This window comes from Rana temporaria, chromosome 1, assembly GCF_905171775.1.
Source record: "Rana temporaria chromosome 1, aRanTem1.1, whole genome shotgun sequence".
NCBI lineage: Eukaryota > Metazoa > Chordata > Amphibia > Anura > Ranidae > Rana > Rana temporaria.
In genome coordinates, this window is record NC_053489.1 from 271,361,130 (window position 1) to 271,377,888 (window position 16,759).

The following is a 16,759-nucleotide window of genomic DNA, read 5'->3' on the forward strand; positions in this document are numbered from 1 at the left end:
AATAAAAACCACAGAGGTGATCAAATACCACCAAAAGGAAGCTCTATTTGTGGGGAAAAAAGGACGCCAATTTTGTTTGGGAGTCACGTCGCACGACCGCGCATATGTCTGTTAAACCGACGCAGTGCCGAGTCGCAAAACCTGGCCATTTAGCTGCCTAAAGGTCGGGGCTTAAGTGGTTAAATGCACATCTTGTATTCCCATCCTTTTATTGTGTTACAGATCTGTGTGAAGGTGTCCCTGAAAATGATGGCAATGCAGTAACCCTCCCACAACAGGAGGAAGAAGAACACGTGTATGCAGCAGAGCGATCCAATGCTGGCACTCGCTCCGACACACCCTCGGGCGAATAGAAACACAAGCCGTCCGTGTCATGTAATGTTGTTTGCAGCAACCACAACAGCCCGCCTCCCCTCCCGCACTAAGCACCAACTACATCTCTTAGCCCCGCCCAACACATGCTAAACCACGCCCACCGCGTTTACCCTGCCTTCTTTGACAGCTCCTCAGATCATAGAAGGTAAAGCCCCGCCCCTCGTCCTGTAGGTGTGCCCGCCCAGTTGCCTATTATCGGGTCCTTGCTGGCCCATGATCTGTCGCTCCTCCTCTGTTTTCATCTGCTGCTGTGTGCTGTACAGAGAAGGAGCGGAGGGGAAGCCGAAGCGGTGCTGGAAGAGAGGTGCACGGATCAGGTGATGAGGCCTGGGGCTGGGGGGATGGGATGTGTGCTGGCCGCAATGGATAAGCTGCGGCATTGGATGGGGGTGACAGTGCGCCTTTCCCACCCTGACATGTCTGTGTTGTCATAGAGACACAAAGCGTCCCCTTCATTAGTAATGGCTCTCAGCCTGAAGGGGTGATGTCATGGGCTCAGTGCAGGCTGTCATGTCACTTCTCTATAATACATCCTTATAGGAGATGCAGGAAAAGCTGCCGTGTCAGGGCCACTCACTGGTGAGGTCAGGGCTCATTCCCACCATACCCCTAGTATAGATCAGTACATAGAAAACCATAGTACCCTGATCACTGCACAATGTATGCATTTTCATACATCATAACTCGCTGTAGTGCATCACAAAAGGCTGCAGTGCACAGGGCTGAATGAAGTGTCATTTTGTGACACGTCAATAAAGTTCGTGAAACTACACAATAGCCTCATTCTCCACAAATAATCCATACACATCTACTACTTAAAGAGGAACTCCGGCCCACCTTCCCATTTATTTTTTATTACTTGATGGCAGCGTCTGCACTTTTCATATCCAGTGTTGACCCGCTGAGATCCTCTCATGCCCAGTGACAGTGTCGTGCCCGCGCTGCCGTGTTCTCTCTGACATTGAGAGGCCCGCCGGGTCTTCCGGGTCCTCTTGATGACATGCAAATAGGCCCCACCACCTCCTGCTGTTCTTGGATGAAAGGCTATGCCTCCTGGGATATGTGATGTACTTAGCCAGCCATTGAGGAATAGTGGGCAGGGTGAGCGTCATTCACCTACCTGCACGCTCCTGTTTGTGTCTGGGGGAACATGACACTACTATTGGGGGGGGGGGGGAGGGGCAGAGGACATTACAGTGGGGGGGGGGGGGGAAGGGGGCAGCGGACACTGCTATGGGTGGAAAGCAGAGGGGCAGAGGAAATTACAGTGGGGGGGGGGGTTTTGAAGGGGCAGAGGACACTACAGTAGAGGCAGGGCCGGTGCAAGGATTTTTGCCAACTCAGACGAAGGTGCATTTTGCCCAACCCCTCCCCCCCACAGCACGCACGCACGCACAGTACCACAACGCCCCAGTGTGCTGCTGCGCTGCCTGGCTTTGGGGTTCCCCTAATTGCAAGTCTTCTCTCTGTCTTGTCCTCCACAGAAACCTCACCTCATTTTACATTACACAGCACTGCACCTCTGGACCCCTTTTACATTACACAGCACCGCACCTCTGGACCCCTTTTACATTACACAGCACCGCACCTCTGGACCCCTTTTGCATTATACAGCACCCTGCACCCCTTTTACATTACACAATACCGCACATCTGGACCTCTTTTACATTACACAATACCGCACATCTGGACCTCTTTTACATTACACAACACCGCACCTCTGGACCCCTTTTACATTTCACAGCACTGCACCTCTGGACCCCTTTTACATTTCACAGCACTGCACCTCTGGACCCCTTTTACATTACACAGCACTGCACCTCTGGACCCCTTTTACATTACACAGCACCGCACCTCTGGACCCCTTTTGCATTATACAGCACCCTGCACCCCTTTTACATTACACAATACCGCACATCTGGACCTCTTTTACATTACACAATACCGCACATCTGGACCTCTTTTACATTACACAACACCGCACCTCTGGACCCCTTTTACATTTCACAGCACTGCACCTCTGGACCCCTTTTACATTACACAGCACTGCACCTCTGGACCCCTTTTACATTACACAGCACCGCACCTCTGGACCCCTTTTGCATTATACAGCACCCTGCACCCCTTTTACATTACACAATACCGCACATCTGGACCTCTTTTACATTACACAATACCGCACATCTGGACCTCTTTTACATTACACAACACCGCACCTCTGGACCCCTTTTACATTTCACAGCACTGCACCTCTGGACCCCTTTTACATTACACAGCACTGCACCTCTGGACCCCTTTTACATTACACAGCACCGCACCTCTGGACCCCTTTTACATTACACAGCACCGCACCTCTGGACCCCTTTTACATTACACAGCACCGCACCTCTGGGCCTATTTTACATTACACAGCACCCTGCACCTCTGGACCCTTTTACATTACACAGCACCCTGCACCTCTGGACCCCTTTTACATTACACAGTACCGCACATCTGGACCTCTTTTACATTACACAATACCGCACATCTGGACCTCTTTTACATTACACAACACCGCACCTCTGGACCCCTTTTACATTTCACAGCACTGCACCTCTGGACCCCTTTTACATTTCACAGCACTGCACCTCTGGACCCCTTTTACATTACACAGCACTGCACCTCTGGACCCCTTTTACATTACACAGCACCGCACCTCTGGACCCCTTTTACATTACACAGCACCGCACCTCTGGACCCCTTTTACATTACACAGCACCGCACCTCTGGACCTATTTTACATTACACAGCACCCTGCACCTCTGGACCCTTTTACATTACACAGCACCCTGCACCTCTGGACCCCTTTTACATTACACAGTACCGCACATCTGGATCCCTTTTACATTACACAGCACCCTGCACCTCTGGACCCTTTTACATTACACAACACCCTGCACCCCTTTCACATTACACAGCACCCTGCACTTCTGGACACCTTTTACATTACACAGTACTGCACATCTGGAACCATTTTACATTATACAGCACCCTGCACCTCTGGACCCCTTTACATTACACAGCACCGCACCTCTGGACCCGTTTTACATTACACATCACCGTACCTCTGGACCCCTTTTACATTACACAGCACCGCACCTCTTGACCCCTTTTACATTACACAGCACCGCACCTCTGGGCCCCTTTTACATTACACAGCACCCTGCACCTCTGGACCCCTTTTACATTACACAGCACCGCACCTCTGGACCCTTTTACATTACACAGCACCGCACCTCTGGACCCCTTTTACATTACACAGCACCGTACCTCTGGACCTATTTTACATTACACAGCACCCTGCACCTCTGGACCCTTTTACATTACACAGCACCCTGCACCTCTGGACCCCTTTTACATTACACAGTACCGCACATCTGGATCCCTTTTACATTACACAGCACCCTGCACCTCTGGACCCTTTTACATTACACAGCACCCTGCACCCCTTTCACATTACACAGCACCCTGCACTTCTGGACCCCTTTTACATTACACAGTACCGCACATCTGGAACCATTTTACATTATACAGCACCCTGCACCTCTGGACCCCTTTACATTACACAGCACCGCACCTCTGGACCCGTTTTACATTACACAGCACCGCACCTCTTGACCCCTTTTACATTACACAGCACCGCACCTCTGGGCCCCTTTTACATTACACAGCACCCTGCACCTCTGGACCCCTTTTACATTACACAGCACCCTGCACCTCTGGACCACTTTTACATTATACAGCACCCTGGACCACTTTTACATTACACAGCAACACTGCACCCCTAGACCCCTTTAGATTTACACAGACACCCCCCCCAGCTCTGTCCCTTCCTACATTAGTCATGCAGATGGAGAGACAGTGAGCAGTGCTGAACAGAGGGCAATCACCTGCTGGTTTACTTACGTTAGCTTCAGCAGCTCTCTACTCTGCACTGCTCACTGTCTCTCTCTCCCCTGCGATACTGTCTCTCCCCTGCGATACTGTCTCTCTCTCCCCTGCTTACCCTGCTGGATGCTCCAGATGTAGAAAACCAAATTTGGCGCCGCCTTGCTGTAAACAGAGCATCATTTCCCATACGGCCAATCAGCGCACCACAGCGCCTCCCACTCCGCCGCCCGCCAATCGCGCACAAATAAACCTAGAAAAAAAAAACGTTTCCCCCGCCCACCCCCACATCGAGGCTGGGAGACAGACAATTCCACCAGCCAACCAGGCGGAAGGGCGGAAAAAAACAGAACGGCGCAGGAGCCCTAGTGAAGTGCCATGCCGCCGGGGCTATAGTGCGGGAGGCGGCTGCAGCCGTAGGACGGGTTTTAATTTTTTCCGAGCGGGGAGCTTTTTTTTTGGCGCGCCCCCCAGGGCCGGTGCTGGCGCCTTAAGGCAAGTGCCCATGTTGCCTTGCGCTAGCGCCGGCCCTGAGTGGTGGGGGGTGCGGTTGTGAACGGGGCAGAGGACACTGCTATGGGGGGAAAGTTCTGGGGCAGAGGACATGTTGTGAAGGGGCAGAGGACATTGCTATGGGGGGGGCAAAGGGACAGCAGACATTACAGGGGGTGATATAAAGTGGGTGTGGTACACTACAGTTAGGGGATGGTGATGTGAAGGGGGGGGGGCAGAGGACACTATTGTGGGGGTGATATGAAGGGCGTCAGAGTATACTACTAGAAAGCGAAAAATTCCCCCTATAGTGGGACTTTAACCGGCAACAATACTACCAAGAGGTGTATAAAACTGAATATTTTATTTAAACATGTAAAATATGATCAATCACACATGTGATGATCTGTAAAAACAGAGCAAAAGACAAGATCATTGCAAAAATGTCATGTTGTACATGTATGTACTGTATATGTGTTTGTATTATACTCTCCAGTGTCTGAGAACGATCTTCGGTGTGACACACTATGCTTTCTTCATACAGACTTTTTATTTTGGGGGGTCTGATGTGTTTTTTAAAAGATGTCCCCCTCCCGGGGATCTTTGATTTCCTCCATATTTCCCAGGTAGATCTCAACCTCTGAAAGGTTGCCTACCCCTGTTCTACAGGAAACTACCACCAGAAAAGTGCTGTAAAAACTGTATTCATTTTCTTTCACCATGTTCTATATTCATCTGTGATGTGCCGAAAATAGGGTTCTCAGCATTGTGCTGAAAGGGAAAACAAAAAAAGGGCTCATAATGGTGCTGCCAAAACGCTTTTACCTGCATATGTGCCGGTGATGTCACTGGCTGCTACGCATTTAGGAGATATTTATTGTACCTGCAGGTAAGCCTTATTATAGTAAACGTATTCTAAATAAATAAAGTAATGGCGCTAAATTTACAATAATAACGTAAAACAACTTAAATAATAAATCCAATGACACCAAGTGAGAGTGAAAACTGAAAAAATTACGAAAAAAATTAATTAGTGTATATTATAGTGAAACAAAGTCCAATTCAAGTCCATAAAAGTTGATAGACTTCAAGTGATTAAACTTGGTGGCCAAATCTTCTTATAAAACAAGTATGTACACCTTCTTCCACCACACCGCTTGTGACTGTGATTCCGCTTCCCTTAAGAAACGCACTCACCGAATATGATTGGCCTGCACTCTCATGCCTGGCAAAAAATGCTTTCAACCCTTCCCGGGTTAATCAAACTTCCGATATTTGACCGTGCTCATAGACTTGCAGATTGATTGTGAATATTGCAGCAAAGGCTTTTTTTTTTTTTTTTTTTTTTTCCAGTGTGCTATTACTCTTTGTAAGTTGTGCTTTAAGCTTTGGATACAACCTTGACAATGAAATTTATTTGTTCAGAAAACTTTTAGTTCCATTTTAGTCTGTAAGCCACCATTGAGGTATACAACAGGCAACTCCATGGGCGTAAAATTCAGGGTCTGTCAAGCCATGGTCGTGATCTTATTCTTTGTCTGAGTTTGAATATACAATTGAAATTTAGCGAGCTAGGGGGAGTTGATTTACATGTACACTTATATTCTTAACAAATTACCTTCAATCCAGGTAGTTCAGCTAACTTCCTTATGCAATTTTGCCCGGGGATTAATTCTGCTAATGTGATGAAGAAGCAATTATACCACTCCTGAGTGAAACAATATCATATCTGTGTTGTTAAAATGAACAGATTTACAGAGTGCTGATGCAAATGCTGTTTAGTATATAGAAAAACATGGCCTGCTGTAACAAAGAAAGGGTGGATCTTCTCACCTCGGTACACATAGACCTTTACATGGGCTTCCTCAAGGTGTGACCCCCCAAGTTTTCTAATGTAAAATATTAAGAAGTATCGTTTTTTTTTTTTTAAAGATATTCTTTATTGAAGTTTTTTAACAAATTGACAAACAGAAAAAAAACAATACACACAAAGAAAAAACACGATCACCGTACCAGATGGACTGGTTCGGAATGGTAGGCAATATGCTCAGACATAGGCAAATAAAGAGATACCAATACAAAGGATATACAGTAGGCACACCGGGAAAAGGTGAATGTACACCAATACGGGCACAGCAAAGGTGGGCCTGGCATTAGAGATTATTAGGGCACTGTCCAACACTAGCCAAACAAGTGTACTTGAGTTAGTGCTGGGAAAGAGTAAGTGGGCTAGCCAGCCACCTACCCCAAATTCTATGAAAGGTTTTGGTCCATTTCCGGATTTCAAAAGTAAGCTTATATCATTAATAAGTTTGAGCCAAAGGGCTTTCAAAGAGGTCTGTGCACCCTTCCAGGACAGTAGAATGGTCTTTTTTAGCATAAAAATAAAGTATACGGAGCAGTCATTTGGCATGCGTTGACGTGTCTAAGTCACCCCAAGTTCTTGGGGTGAATTATATTTGGGAGGCCCAACGCCGAGGAGACAAATGCACCCACCTCCCCCTAGAAGTCCCGAATTATTGGGCATGACAAAAAACAGTGTAAGAAATCAGCCTATTGGCCGCAGCCGCGGAAGCAAGCGGCCGAGGACAGGAGACCCATCCCACGCAACCTCGCCGCAGTAAGGTGGGTCTGGTGGAAAATCGTAACTTGTATGATTCGGTCTCGGGACGCAATGACAGACATCTTGTAGGTATCACTGAATTCCGACCAGTCCTCGTCCTCCAAGGAAATGTCCATAGAGGTCCATTTGTCCTGAGCTCTATGGAATCTGGGGTTAGAATCGGTCAGCAGGGTTGCATAATAAGTGGGATCCGGTTGTTCGAGCAATTTTTTCAGTGGTGGCAGGTCAGTGGGGTCTTTCAGGGAACCAAACAGGGCCTGTATAGCATGCCTAAGCTGGTAGTAGTAAAATAAGTATGAGTTTGGTAGGTCAAAATCTAAGCGTAGTTGAGAGAACGTTTTTAAAGAGGGTTGTTAGGGGACTGCAACCAGGTATGCGTGGATACCTTATTGACAATGTAACGGAAAGATAAAAGGGAGGTGGCCAGTAGTGAGGTTCCGGGGCGGTCAGGGACCCGTCCCCTGTAGATGATCTTATGCAGAGTCTCCAGGGAGGATGCTATAGCCCCCTCCGTGGAGGTACAGGCATTTGCCAGGACTGGACACAACCAATCATAGACGTGCACTAGCTGGGATGCTAAGTAATAGAGGAAGAAATTCAGAAATGCCAGGCCCGCCAAGTGTGCCGGTAATCTTAATGTTTCAAGTGCCACCCTGGGGGAGCCGCCTTTCCACAGGAAAGTCGTGCATATTGTGTCTATGCATTTAAAGATAGCTTTAGGCACCTTGCAAGGGGAGTTAGCAAGGATATACAGTAATCTTGGTGAGTAAATCGTTTTTAAGACATTGGCCCTTCCCATGAGGTCCAATGGCAAGTCCATCCACTGCTTGGTCTGCTCCCGAAGGCGGACCAATAGGGGATCTAGGTTATTGGCGATATAGGAAGATAAAGGGGTTTGCACCACAACCCCAAGGTACCTAAAGGAGGACACTACTTGAAGCTTGGAATCCGGGTGAATTAGGGGGGGCACAGCCACGTCCAGAGGAACAAAAAACTGGACTTCTCCCAATTCACCGGAAGCCTGAATAATCACCAAAGGTGGTAATCTCCAACAATAAAGCCTGCAGTGACCCATCTGCATCAGCCAGATACACCAATGTGTCATCCGCATATAGTGACCCCTGATGGAAGGGGAGGACTGGATACGTACTGCCAGTGGCTCCATGACAAGGGCAAACAAGAGGGGTGACAATGGGCACCCCTGTCGCGTGCCCCTAGTTATCGGAAAGGGTTCAGTGATAGAGGAGTTGACCCGCACCCGAGCCACCGGGGAAGTGTAAAGCAGTTTTACCCATGCTATCACCCGAGGGCCGAAGCCATAGATTTTGTAGTACCCGAAAAAGATATGGTTATTCCACACTATCGAATGCCTTGCATATGTCCAAGGACACAATGGCAAGGGTGTGAGGACAGTCGTGTGGATACTGCAGGTTGTGGAACAGCCTGCGAATATTCATTCTGGTGGACCTGCCGGGAATAAAGCCCCCTTGATCACTGTTAACTAGGGACGTTCCTACATCATTTAGGCGGTTAGCTAAAATCTTGGCCAAAATCTTAACGTCCACATTGATAAGAGAAATGGGATGGTAAGATTTGCATTTAAGTGGGTCCTTACGGGGTTTTAAAAGAAACACAATCAGAGCCTCCCGCATCGTTGGGGGGAGGACCCCAGCGTCTAGAGCAGTGGTTCTCTTTTCCTTTCCCTTCCATGTTTTCTCTATTTTTATTCCTTCTCCTACTCCTTGGGGGTGGGAGTGCTGGCAGGGAGTTCTGATCAGCCAGCTTAGATGCTCTTGATCAAGATAATCTGCTGATCTGAGAACTGTAGTGGGGACTTTAAATGGCAACTCTAATCACAGGTAGTGTTACTTAATGTGTCTCCAGCTCTGTGGTATCTCGCAGCAGTGACACCTATGCCGAAATCAGATAGGGTCTCCTCCAGCCCCTCCCATTTCACCTTTCTCATCAGTCAGCTGACCTCTAGTCTCTGCCCCACAGCCAAGGGCTCCAGGAGCAGCCCAGCTGGGCAGCCACAGGCTCCAGGGACAGCCCTGCTGTATGGCTGCGAAAAGGCTGTGAGTGCTGCGGGCTTCAGGAACAGCCCAGAATTCGGTGATCCCAGGCAAATTGTCATTTGACCCCCAGGTTGGGAACCACTGCTCTAGAGCTTGGTTATATGTCCGCAAAAGGAGGGGGCAAAGATGTATAGTATACATATACTTCTGTTTATGGCCATATACACACTGTGTGCTTTTAGCCTGTGTGCATCCAATCCCAACATTTTTGTGCGAGCGGGAGGCGTAGGTGTATCGTCCAGTCCCACGGTCTACATGCCGTAATACTCTAAAGCCTAATACACACAATGAGATTATCGGACGAATGATCGTCCGCTTTTTTTTTTGCATGCTAGCCTTCATCTTGAAAATGAAGAGGTTACTAAAGTACAACAATTCTCATACAACAGAATAACAATTTGGAAGTGATGTATTGTATTTTTGGATGAAAGCTGTACTGATTAAACGAAAATCGTAGATCTGATATTGTACATAAAAAAATTGTGTTTGTCCCTTTTTAGAGCTGCACGATTCTGGCTAAAATGAGAATCACTTTTTTTTTGCTTAGAATAAAGATCACGATTCTCGCTGTGTAAATTCTTCTTTCACATTATATAAAAATTGGGCTAACTTTGCTGTTTTTTTTTTTTTTCATTAAAGTGTATATTTTCAAAAAAATAATTGTTTGAAAAACTGCTACGCAAATACGGTGTAACATAAAATATTGCAACAACCAATTATTCTCTAGGGTCTCTGCTAAAAATATATATATATATATATATCATGTTTGGGTGTTCCAATTAAATTTTCTAGCAGAAAATAATGATTTTTTTACTTGTAAGCAACAAATGTAAGCAACAATTGGTCTTTAAATGGTTAAAGCGGTCCTCCACCCTAAAGTGGAGTCCCGCTGATCGGAACCCTCCCCCCCTCCGGTGTCACATTTGACACCTTTCAGGGGGGAGGGGGGTGCAGACACCTGTCTAAAGACAGGTATTTGCACCCACTTCCGGCCACACGCTACGGGCGAAAGACGGGCATTCCGTCACATCCCGTCTGTCGCCCGTTGTGTGCTGGGAACACTCGGCTCCCAGCACACAGCGTGTGAGCCAATCGGCGGGCGCAGCGCGACTCGCGCATGCGCCGTAGGGAACCGGGCAGTGAAGCCGCAGCGCTTCACTTCCTGGTTCCCTCACCGTGGATGGAGGGGGGAGCAGCAGGGTGACGAGCGATCGGCTCATCCTCTGCTGCGATCACCGCTGGACTCCAGGACAGGTAAGTGTCCTTATATTAAAAGTCAGCAGCTGCAGTATTTGTAGCTGCTAGCTTTTAATATATTGTTTTAGTGGCACATCCGCTTTAAACTTCCTTCATCTACACGCAGGAGTTCTTTCCTTTGATAAAAGAACGAAGAGATACTTTGTTTCCACTTATTCCAGTGTTGTATTAAAACTTGGCAGGCTGCTTAGAATTTGTTTATCCAGCTGTGAGAACTCTCTGCACTATAGAGGGAACTGTGATGTGTTGTTTTAGAAGATCGGGAAGTGAAAAAGATCGATTTAGTTTCTTCACGATTAATCGTACCGCTCTAGTCCCTTTAGATAATTTTGGACGAAAAGCTGTGGTGTACTAACAATTAGATTATTGTATGTACGATCGCTTCTAAAGTGGTATTTTTTGTACAATTTTTTGATTGTGCGCACCGGCCTTAAAGCGGGGGTTCACCCAAATTTGTTTTTTCTAAAATTAAATCCAATAGACTCGGCATACTAAGGACATTTACTGTATGTAGGTCTTCTTTTTTTTTTCTCCCCGTACATACCGTTATATTTTCATTTTGTCCAGGGCTTCCGGGTTCTGGACTAACTGAGCGTTCCTATGCTTGGATTAGATGATTGACGGCTTGTGAAACAGTTCCCCTGTCGCACAACGCGCGTCACCAGATTTCCGGAAATAGCCGAGCTGCGAGTCTGCACTATATGGCGCCTGCGCAGTCAGCTCTACATGGCAGGCGCAGGCACCGTATAGAGCTAAGTCCCCCTCGAATATTTTCGGAAGGCGTGAAGCGCTTTACCCGCACGTCAATCATCTATGCCTCGAGCAAAGCGCGTCTCCTGGGAGGATCAACACTCACTCCCAGGAGACATTGCGCAGAGCTCCCCGTCTGGAAAAAGGAGTGACATGCCCACTCCCCGCAAGGAAGAAGACCCGGAAGTGAGGCTGAAGACAGGTAAGTGTACAGATTTAAAAAAAAATGACAACGCTACAAGCCTTTATTAAGGCTGCAGATAGCATAGCTAGAAAGTTCAGTTTAAGGGTGAACCTCCGCTTTAAGGCTGGACTTTGTACAGAGTGGGAGTAGTACTCATGTCTAGGGCACAATACCTGTGTTTCAAGAATACATACCTGAACGCATACAGCACTAAATGCAGTACCACTCGGGACAGCGTCCAATGTCTTCAGCCTGCCATAGACTTTAACAGACGGCAGGGCTGGGTGCTGCACCTGTGCCTCCCGGGCACAGAGACACACCAGGATTGGATGCACATGGACTAAATGCCTATTGTGCATGTATCATTAGGATGCAAACTAACAATCTGTAACCTTTCACCTGCTTCTGCTCTCTAGTTTCTGGTAGCCTCTGCTTCACCAACTTCCTTATTTTGCTTACTTCTGCTACTTTAACCAGAGAGGCAAAAAAGCATAAGCTTGCTAAATAAATACAATTCAAACTCTTGTTGTCAATGGGAAAAAATGTGGTTCCCTATGGGCACTTGACTAGTTTTTGAGATTAAATATAGAAATTAAACAGGATTTTTAAGGTGCAAAAAAAACAACAAAAAAATTTATATCAAAAAATACATTTTATTTTACAAAAATAGAAAAGATATAAAAGCCATCATATATTCAATAGAATTTCATAAAATATAAATTAAAATAACAACATAAAATAAACACATTAAAAAAATACACAATAATGTATAAATAATGACGTATGATCTGGTCATTATTTTATACATTTGTGTATTTTTGAATGTGTTTATTTTTTGTATTATGTGTTTATATTATGTTGTCTTTTTAATTTATTTTTCAGTAGTGCGTGACAAACTCCTGAAGAAGCCAAATTATATGGCGAAACATGTCGAGAAAATTGTCTGCTTGCATTTATGAAATTCTTGTGAATATATGATGGATTTTATATCTTTTCTATTTTTGTATAATAAAATTAATTTTTTGATATAATTTTTTGTTTTTTGTTGCACCTTAAAAATCCTGTTTAATTTCTATATTTATTCTTCAAATAAGGGATGTGGTGCCTACTTATAGTTGACAGGTAATTCAACAATTCTCCTAGTTTTTGAGATTGTTTGTTTTATTTTTTTATATGGCTAATACTGTACATGCTAACATTATAGATAAAGGTTTGGTTAGAGGTTCACTGTGTTTGCTGCAATCCTCAGTCACTTGAATGCTAAGTTATAACATAAGTGATTTGTCTTCTTAAAGTGGTTGTAAACCCCGAAAAAAACAAACAAAAAAAATCCCCTGTAAGACAAAGGCATAATGAGCTAGTGTGCATCGCATACTAGCTCGTTATGAAATACTCACCTTAGATGGAAGCTGTTACAGTGGCCCTGCACACCATTATATGACCGCCGACATGTCTCCCAGAGTTGTTTGCAGGCTCCAGGGCTGTGATTGGCTGGAGCCACGATGATGTCGCTCCTGTGCATGCGCACCAGACCTGCCATGCACGGCTGCTGAAGAAACGGCACAAGTGGGCTGTTTCTTCAGTGCGCATGCACCGATTATATCGGCGCAAGGGTATATGGTAAATATCTAGTAAACCGTGCATGTTTAGGAGATATTTACAGTACCTACAGGTAAGCTGTCTTCTAGGCTTTCCTGTAGGTACAAGTGGTGTAACTAGGTTTACAACCACTTTAACTGTGTACAGTATTGTCAACAAATATCAATTTACAGCGATCTTTATCTTTTTATTGGTTTCATTTGTAAGGGTAATAATGACTGCTGAGAAGCATAGGCTTATTTATGACCAACTAATAAACCAATACCTTGCCCCCCATAAAGTCACAGAAGATGGTTAAGTTGGAAATCGGGCAAGGCCACAGCTTTATTGAACTTTTCAAAAGTACAACTCTCCAAATGTATCAAACAATTCCAGTCACAGTTCTACTATGACCATTCATAAAACATAAACTCACATACTCTAAAGCCTCGTACACACGATCAGTCCATCCGATGAGAACGGTCTGAGGAACCGTTGTCATTGGTTAACCGATGAAGCTGACTGATGGTCCGTCGCGCCTACACACCATCGGTTAAAAAACCAATCGTGTCAGAACGCGGTCACGTAAAACACGACGACATGCTAAAAAAACGAAGTTCAATGCTTCCAAGCATGCGTCGACTTGATTCTGAGCATGCGTGGATTTTTAACTGATGGTTGTGCCTACTAACGATCGGTTTTGACCTATTGGTTAGGAATCCATCGGTTAAATTTAAAGCAAGTTGGCTTTTTTTTAACCGATGGTTAAATAACCTATGGTGCCCACACACGATCGGTTTTGACCGATGAAAACGGTCCATCAGACCGTTGTCCTCTGGTTAACCAATCTTGTGTACGAGGCCTAAGAGTCTTGTCCTTACAATCGGTGCCAGACAGCCATTAGACTGACCTCAGAATTTGACTTGAAGACATAGCCCATAAAGCAACATCAATGGCTGGCAACGTCAAAACCGCCAATAAAGCTGTGACAAAACATCACAAGGGGCGGGAGGGTGGTTGGCTCTTGTGACAGCTGAATCTTCTTAGAGCAGTTGGATGTGACCCAGCATAGCCTTTTCTTAGCGTTCAGACATCACCCAGTCACCTCAGGTCTTTGTAGCCAATCCTAAGGGAGACACTTAAAGTGGTAGTAAACTCTGTTACACCACTTGTATCTACAGGTAAACCTATAACAAGGCTTACCTGTAGATCCTGTGAATATCTCCTAAACTTGCACAGTTTATGAGGTATTCGGTGTGCATGCAGCCGATTACATCACCGATGCATGTGCTCTGAAGGTCCGGCTTACAGTGCCGTCCCTTCAGAGCCTGTGCCATAAACAGCGGCTCCTGCACGCATGCTTGGGGTGATGTCATTGCGCCCCCAGCCACTCATACTAGCACATTATTACATTGCCCTGCAGGGATTTTTTTTTTTTAACCACATGCGGTTTACTACCGCTTTAACTTCCCTTTTAGGTTTGCGCCCACAGTGATGCCATGCTTCCAGCTGTCAAGGCTTCCTTTCCCCAGAGGAGGTTGAAGGGGTCTTCATTATATTCCCATGGACAGAAATACGTGAGCAAATGACAAACCCTATGGAAGACATGAAAGGAAGAGTTAGATCCCATGCATGATTACAGTATGAAGAGGCTTAGTATAAAGTTGCAATGCAACAGACACAGTCAAATGTTCTATGACTTTTTTGATAACACATGGGCAATTTTTCAGTTTGTAGAATTGCAATATTTTAGTGATATTATTAGAGTGATCCTTTTGTTAGGCCTGTTCAGGGCAAAGCTACAAGTTCATTATAGAGACAGGCAAAACTGCTAAATACAAAGCTCAGAGACACCCTGTGTATTTAGAGTAGTGTTACCTGCCAACTGATTTGTATTTCTGTCAACCCAGCCCTGAGATTTACAAAGTTCTGCCTTGTCTGGTAGGGAGGCTTCACTTTCTGGTTCCCTACTGCACATGCGTTTGACTCACTGGTCTCTGCTGTCTTCTGGGATCTGTGTGTTTCCCAGAAGACAGCGCGGGGGGCGGAAGAGGCGCCGGACATGGTGTAGATCGCCGCGGATACCATCCCTGGAAGTGGCAGCAAATACCTGGATTAGTCAGGTATCTGCCCCCCCCCCTTCTTCCTGAATGTGCCTAATGTGACACCGGAGGGTGGGAAAATTCCGAAAAGCGGAAGTTCAATTTTTGGGTGGAACTCTGCTTTAACATGTTTCTTGCTAGCATGTGAGCACTGCAGTACAATTGATTGTTACCTTGATTGTTACCTTGTGTTTCTTCTATCTCTCAGTATAAGCTCTGCTGTAGAGGGAATAATTAAAGACTGACAAAATCGTCAGGGGGTCAAATACTTGTTTTCCTCACTGTACAGTAGCTGCTTTTGAAGACCTTCCTTTTTTCTTTTTTCTTTATGTATGCCTCTGATTCAGTGAATGACATCTTGGTCCATACTTTTGAGGTACCTGGTATTTTCATTGGCTTCTGATGCCTTTATGGAGCAACAGGGGATTTAAAGAAGGGTAGGTATATGCCTGGTGGGGTAAATGTTTGTTGTAAAGTAGTTGAACAAATGGAAAATTATACTTGTTTGACCCCTCTGTAAAACAGAGGACAAGTGTGTTTTCTAGATGATCATAATTCAAGAATGCTTTTCCTTTGATACATTTAGATTTGTGCAATATTAAAGTGCACCCTCACCCATGACAATAACTTTTCTGTCCTGGCTCCTCCCCCCCCTTCCTTCTTGCATATTTGAAAAATGTTTCCCCCTTTAAAAAAAAAGTGTATTCCTTTTTTTAGTACTGGTCATGGCCTACACAACATCTGTGCATGTGCAGGGAATACCCATGATGCAGGGCCGGGTCTACAAGGTCCCAAATACCAGAATCCAGCAGCACATGTTTACATGCATGGGAATTCCTCATGTGTGCTCAGATGTGCCGCAAGTCTCTGCTGGGTTGCATAGACGTGCAACACATCAGTACATGTGTGGGATATGTAAAGATGTTGGCATGGAAGAGGACCTCCAGGGCAAGAACATTGCAGACGTGGGGTGCCTCTTTAAATTATATCAGCCCTGAAATAACTGCAAATATAGCTAAATAACTTGAGATTAAAGTTCTAACGTGTTTTATCGTTTTCAGGGAATGCCATGGTGGAATAAAGACACAAAGTCAAGATGAATAAAATAAAAGTGCCCACAGAAAAATGGTGAGTCCATGTATTATCAGACATATTGTTATATGAACAATTACAGTATATGCGATCAGGTGGTGGTAAGAGAGGCAGCTTCTGGGAAGTGATGATCTGACCACTCATATTTCAAGCTGCACTTCCAGTGTATGGCACAAGGAAAAGTGTTCAGCTATCCTGTTGTTTCTGTTAAAGTGGATGTAAACCCAAATTTTTTTATTTTTTTTTGCTGTCACAATGTAGAGCAGGGCTCAAAATTTCAAGCCCTGAGCTTCTAGCCAGGCCT

The 16,759-nt window shown here is 45.4% G+C and overlaps 1 protein-coding gene across 1 annotated transcript in view; it reads left to right on the forward strand.

Moving 5' to 3' along the window:
* Positions 1 to 540: 540 nt before the first annotated feature.
* Positions 541 to 16,759, forward strand: part of AGTPBP1 (ATP/GTP binding carboxypeptidase 1) — a 234,627-nt gene continuing 218,408 nt past the window's right edge. The window contains exons 1-2 of the mRNA XM_040355516.1: positions 541 to 692; positions 16,425 to 16,491. Coding sequence (XP_040211450.1) covers positions 16,460 to 16,491 — 32 coding nt within the window. The 5' untranslated portion in view covers positions 541 to 692; positions 16,425 to 16,459. The remainder of the gene's footprint in view (positions 693 to 16,424; positions 16,492 to 16,759) is intronic.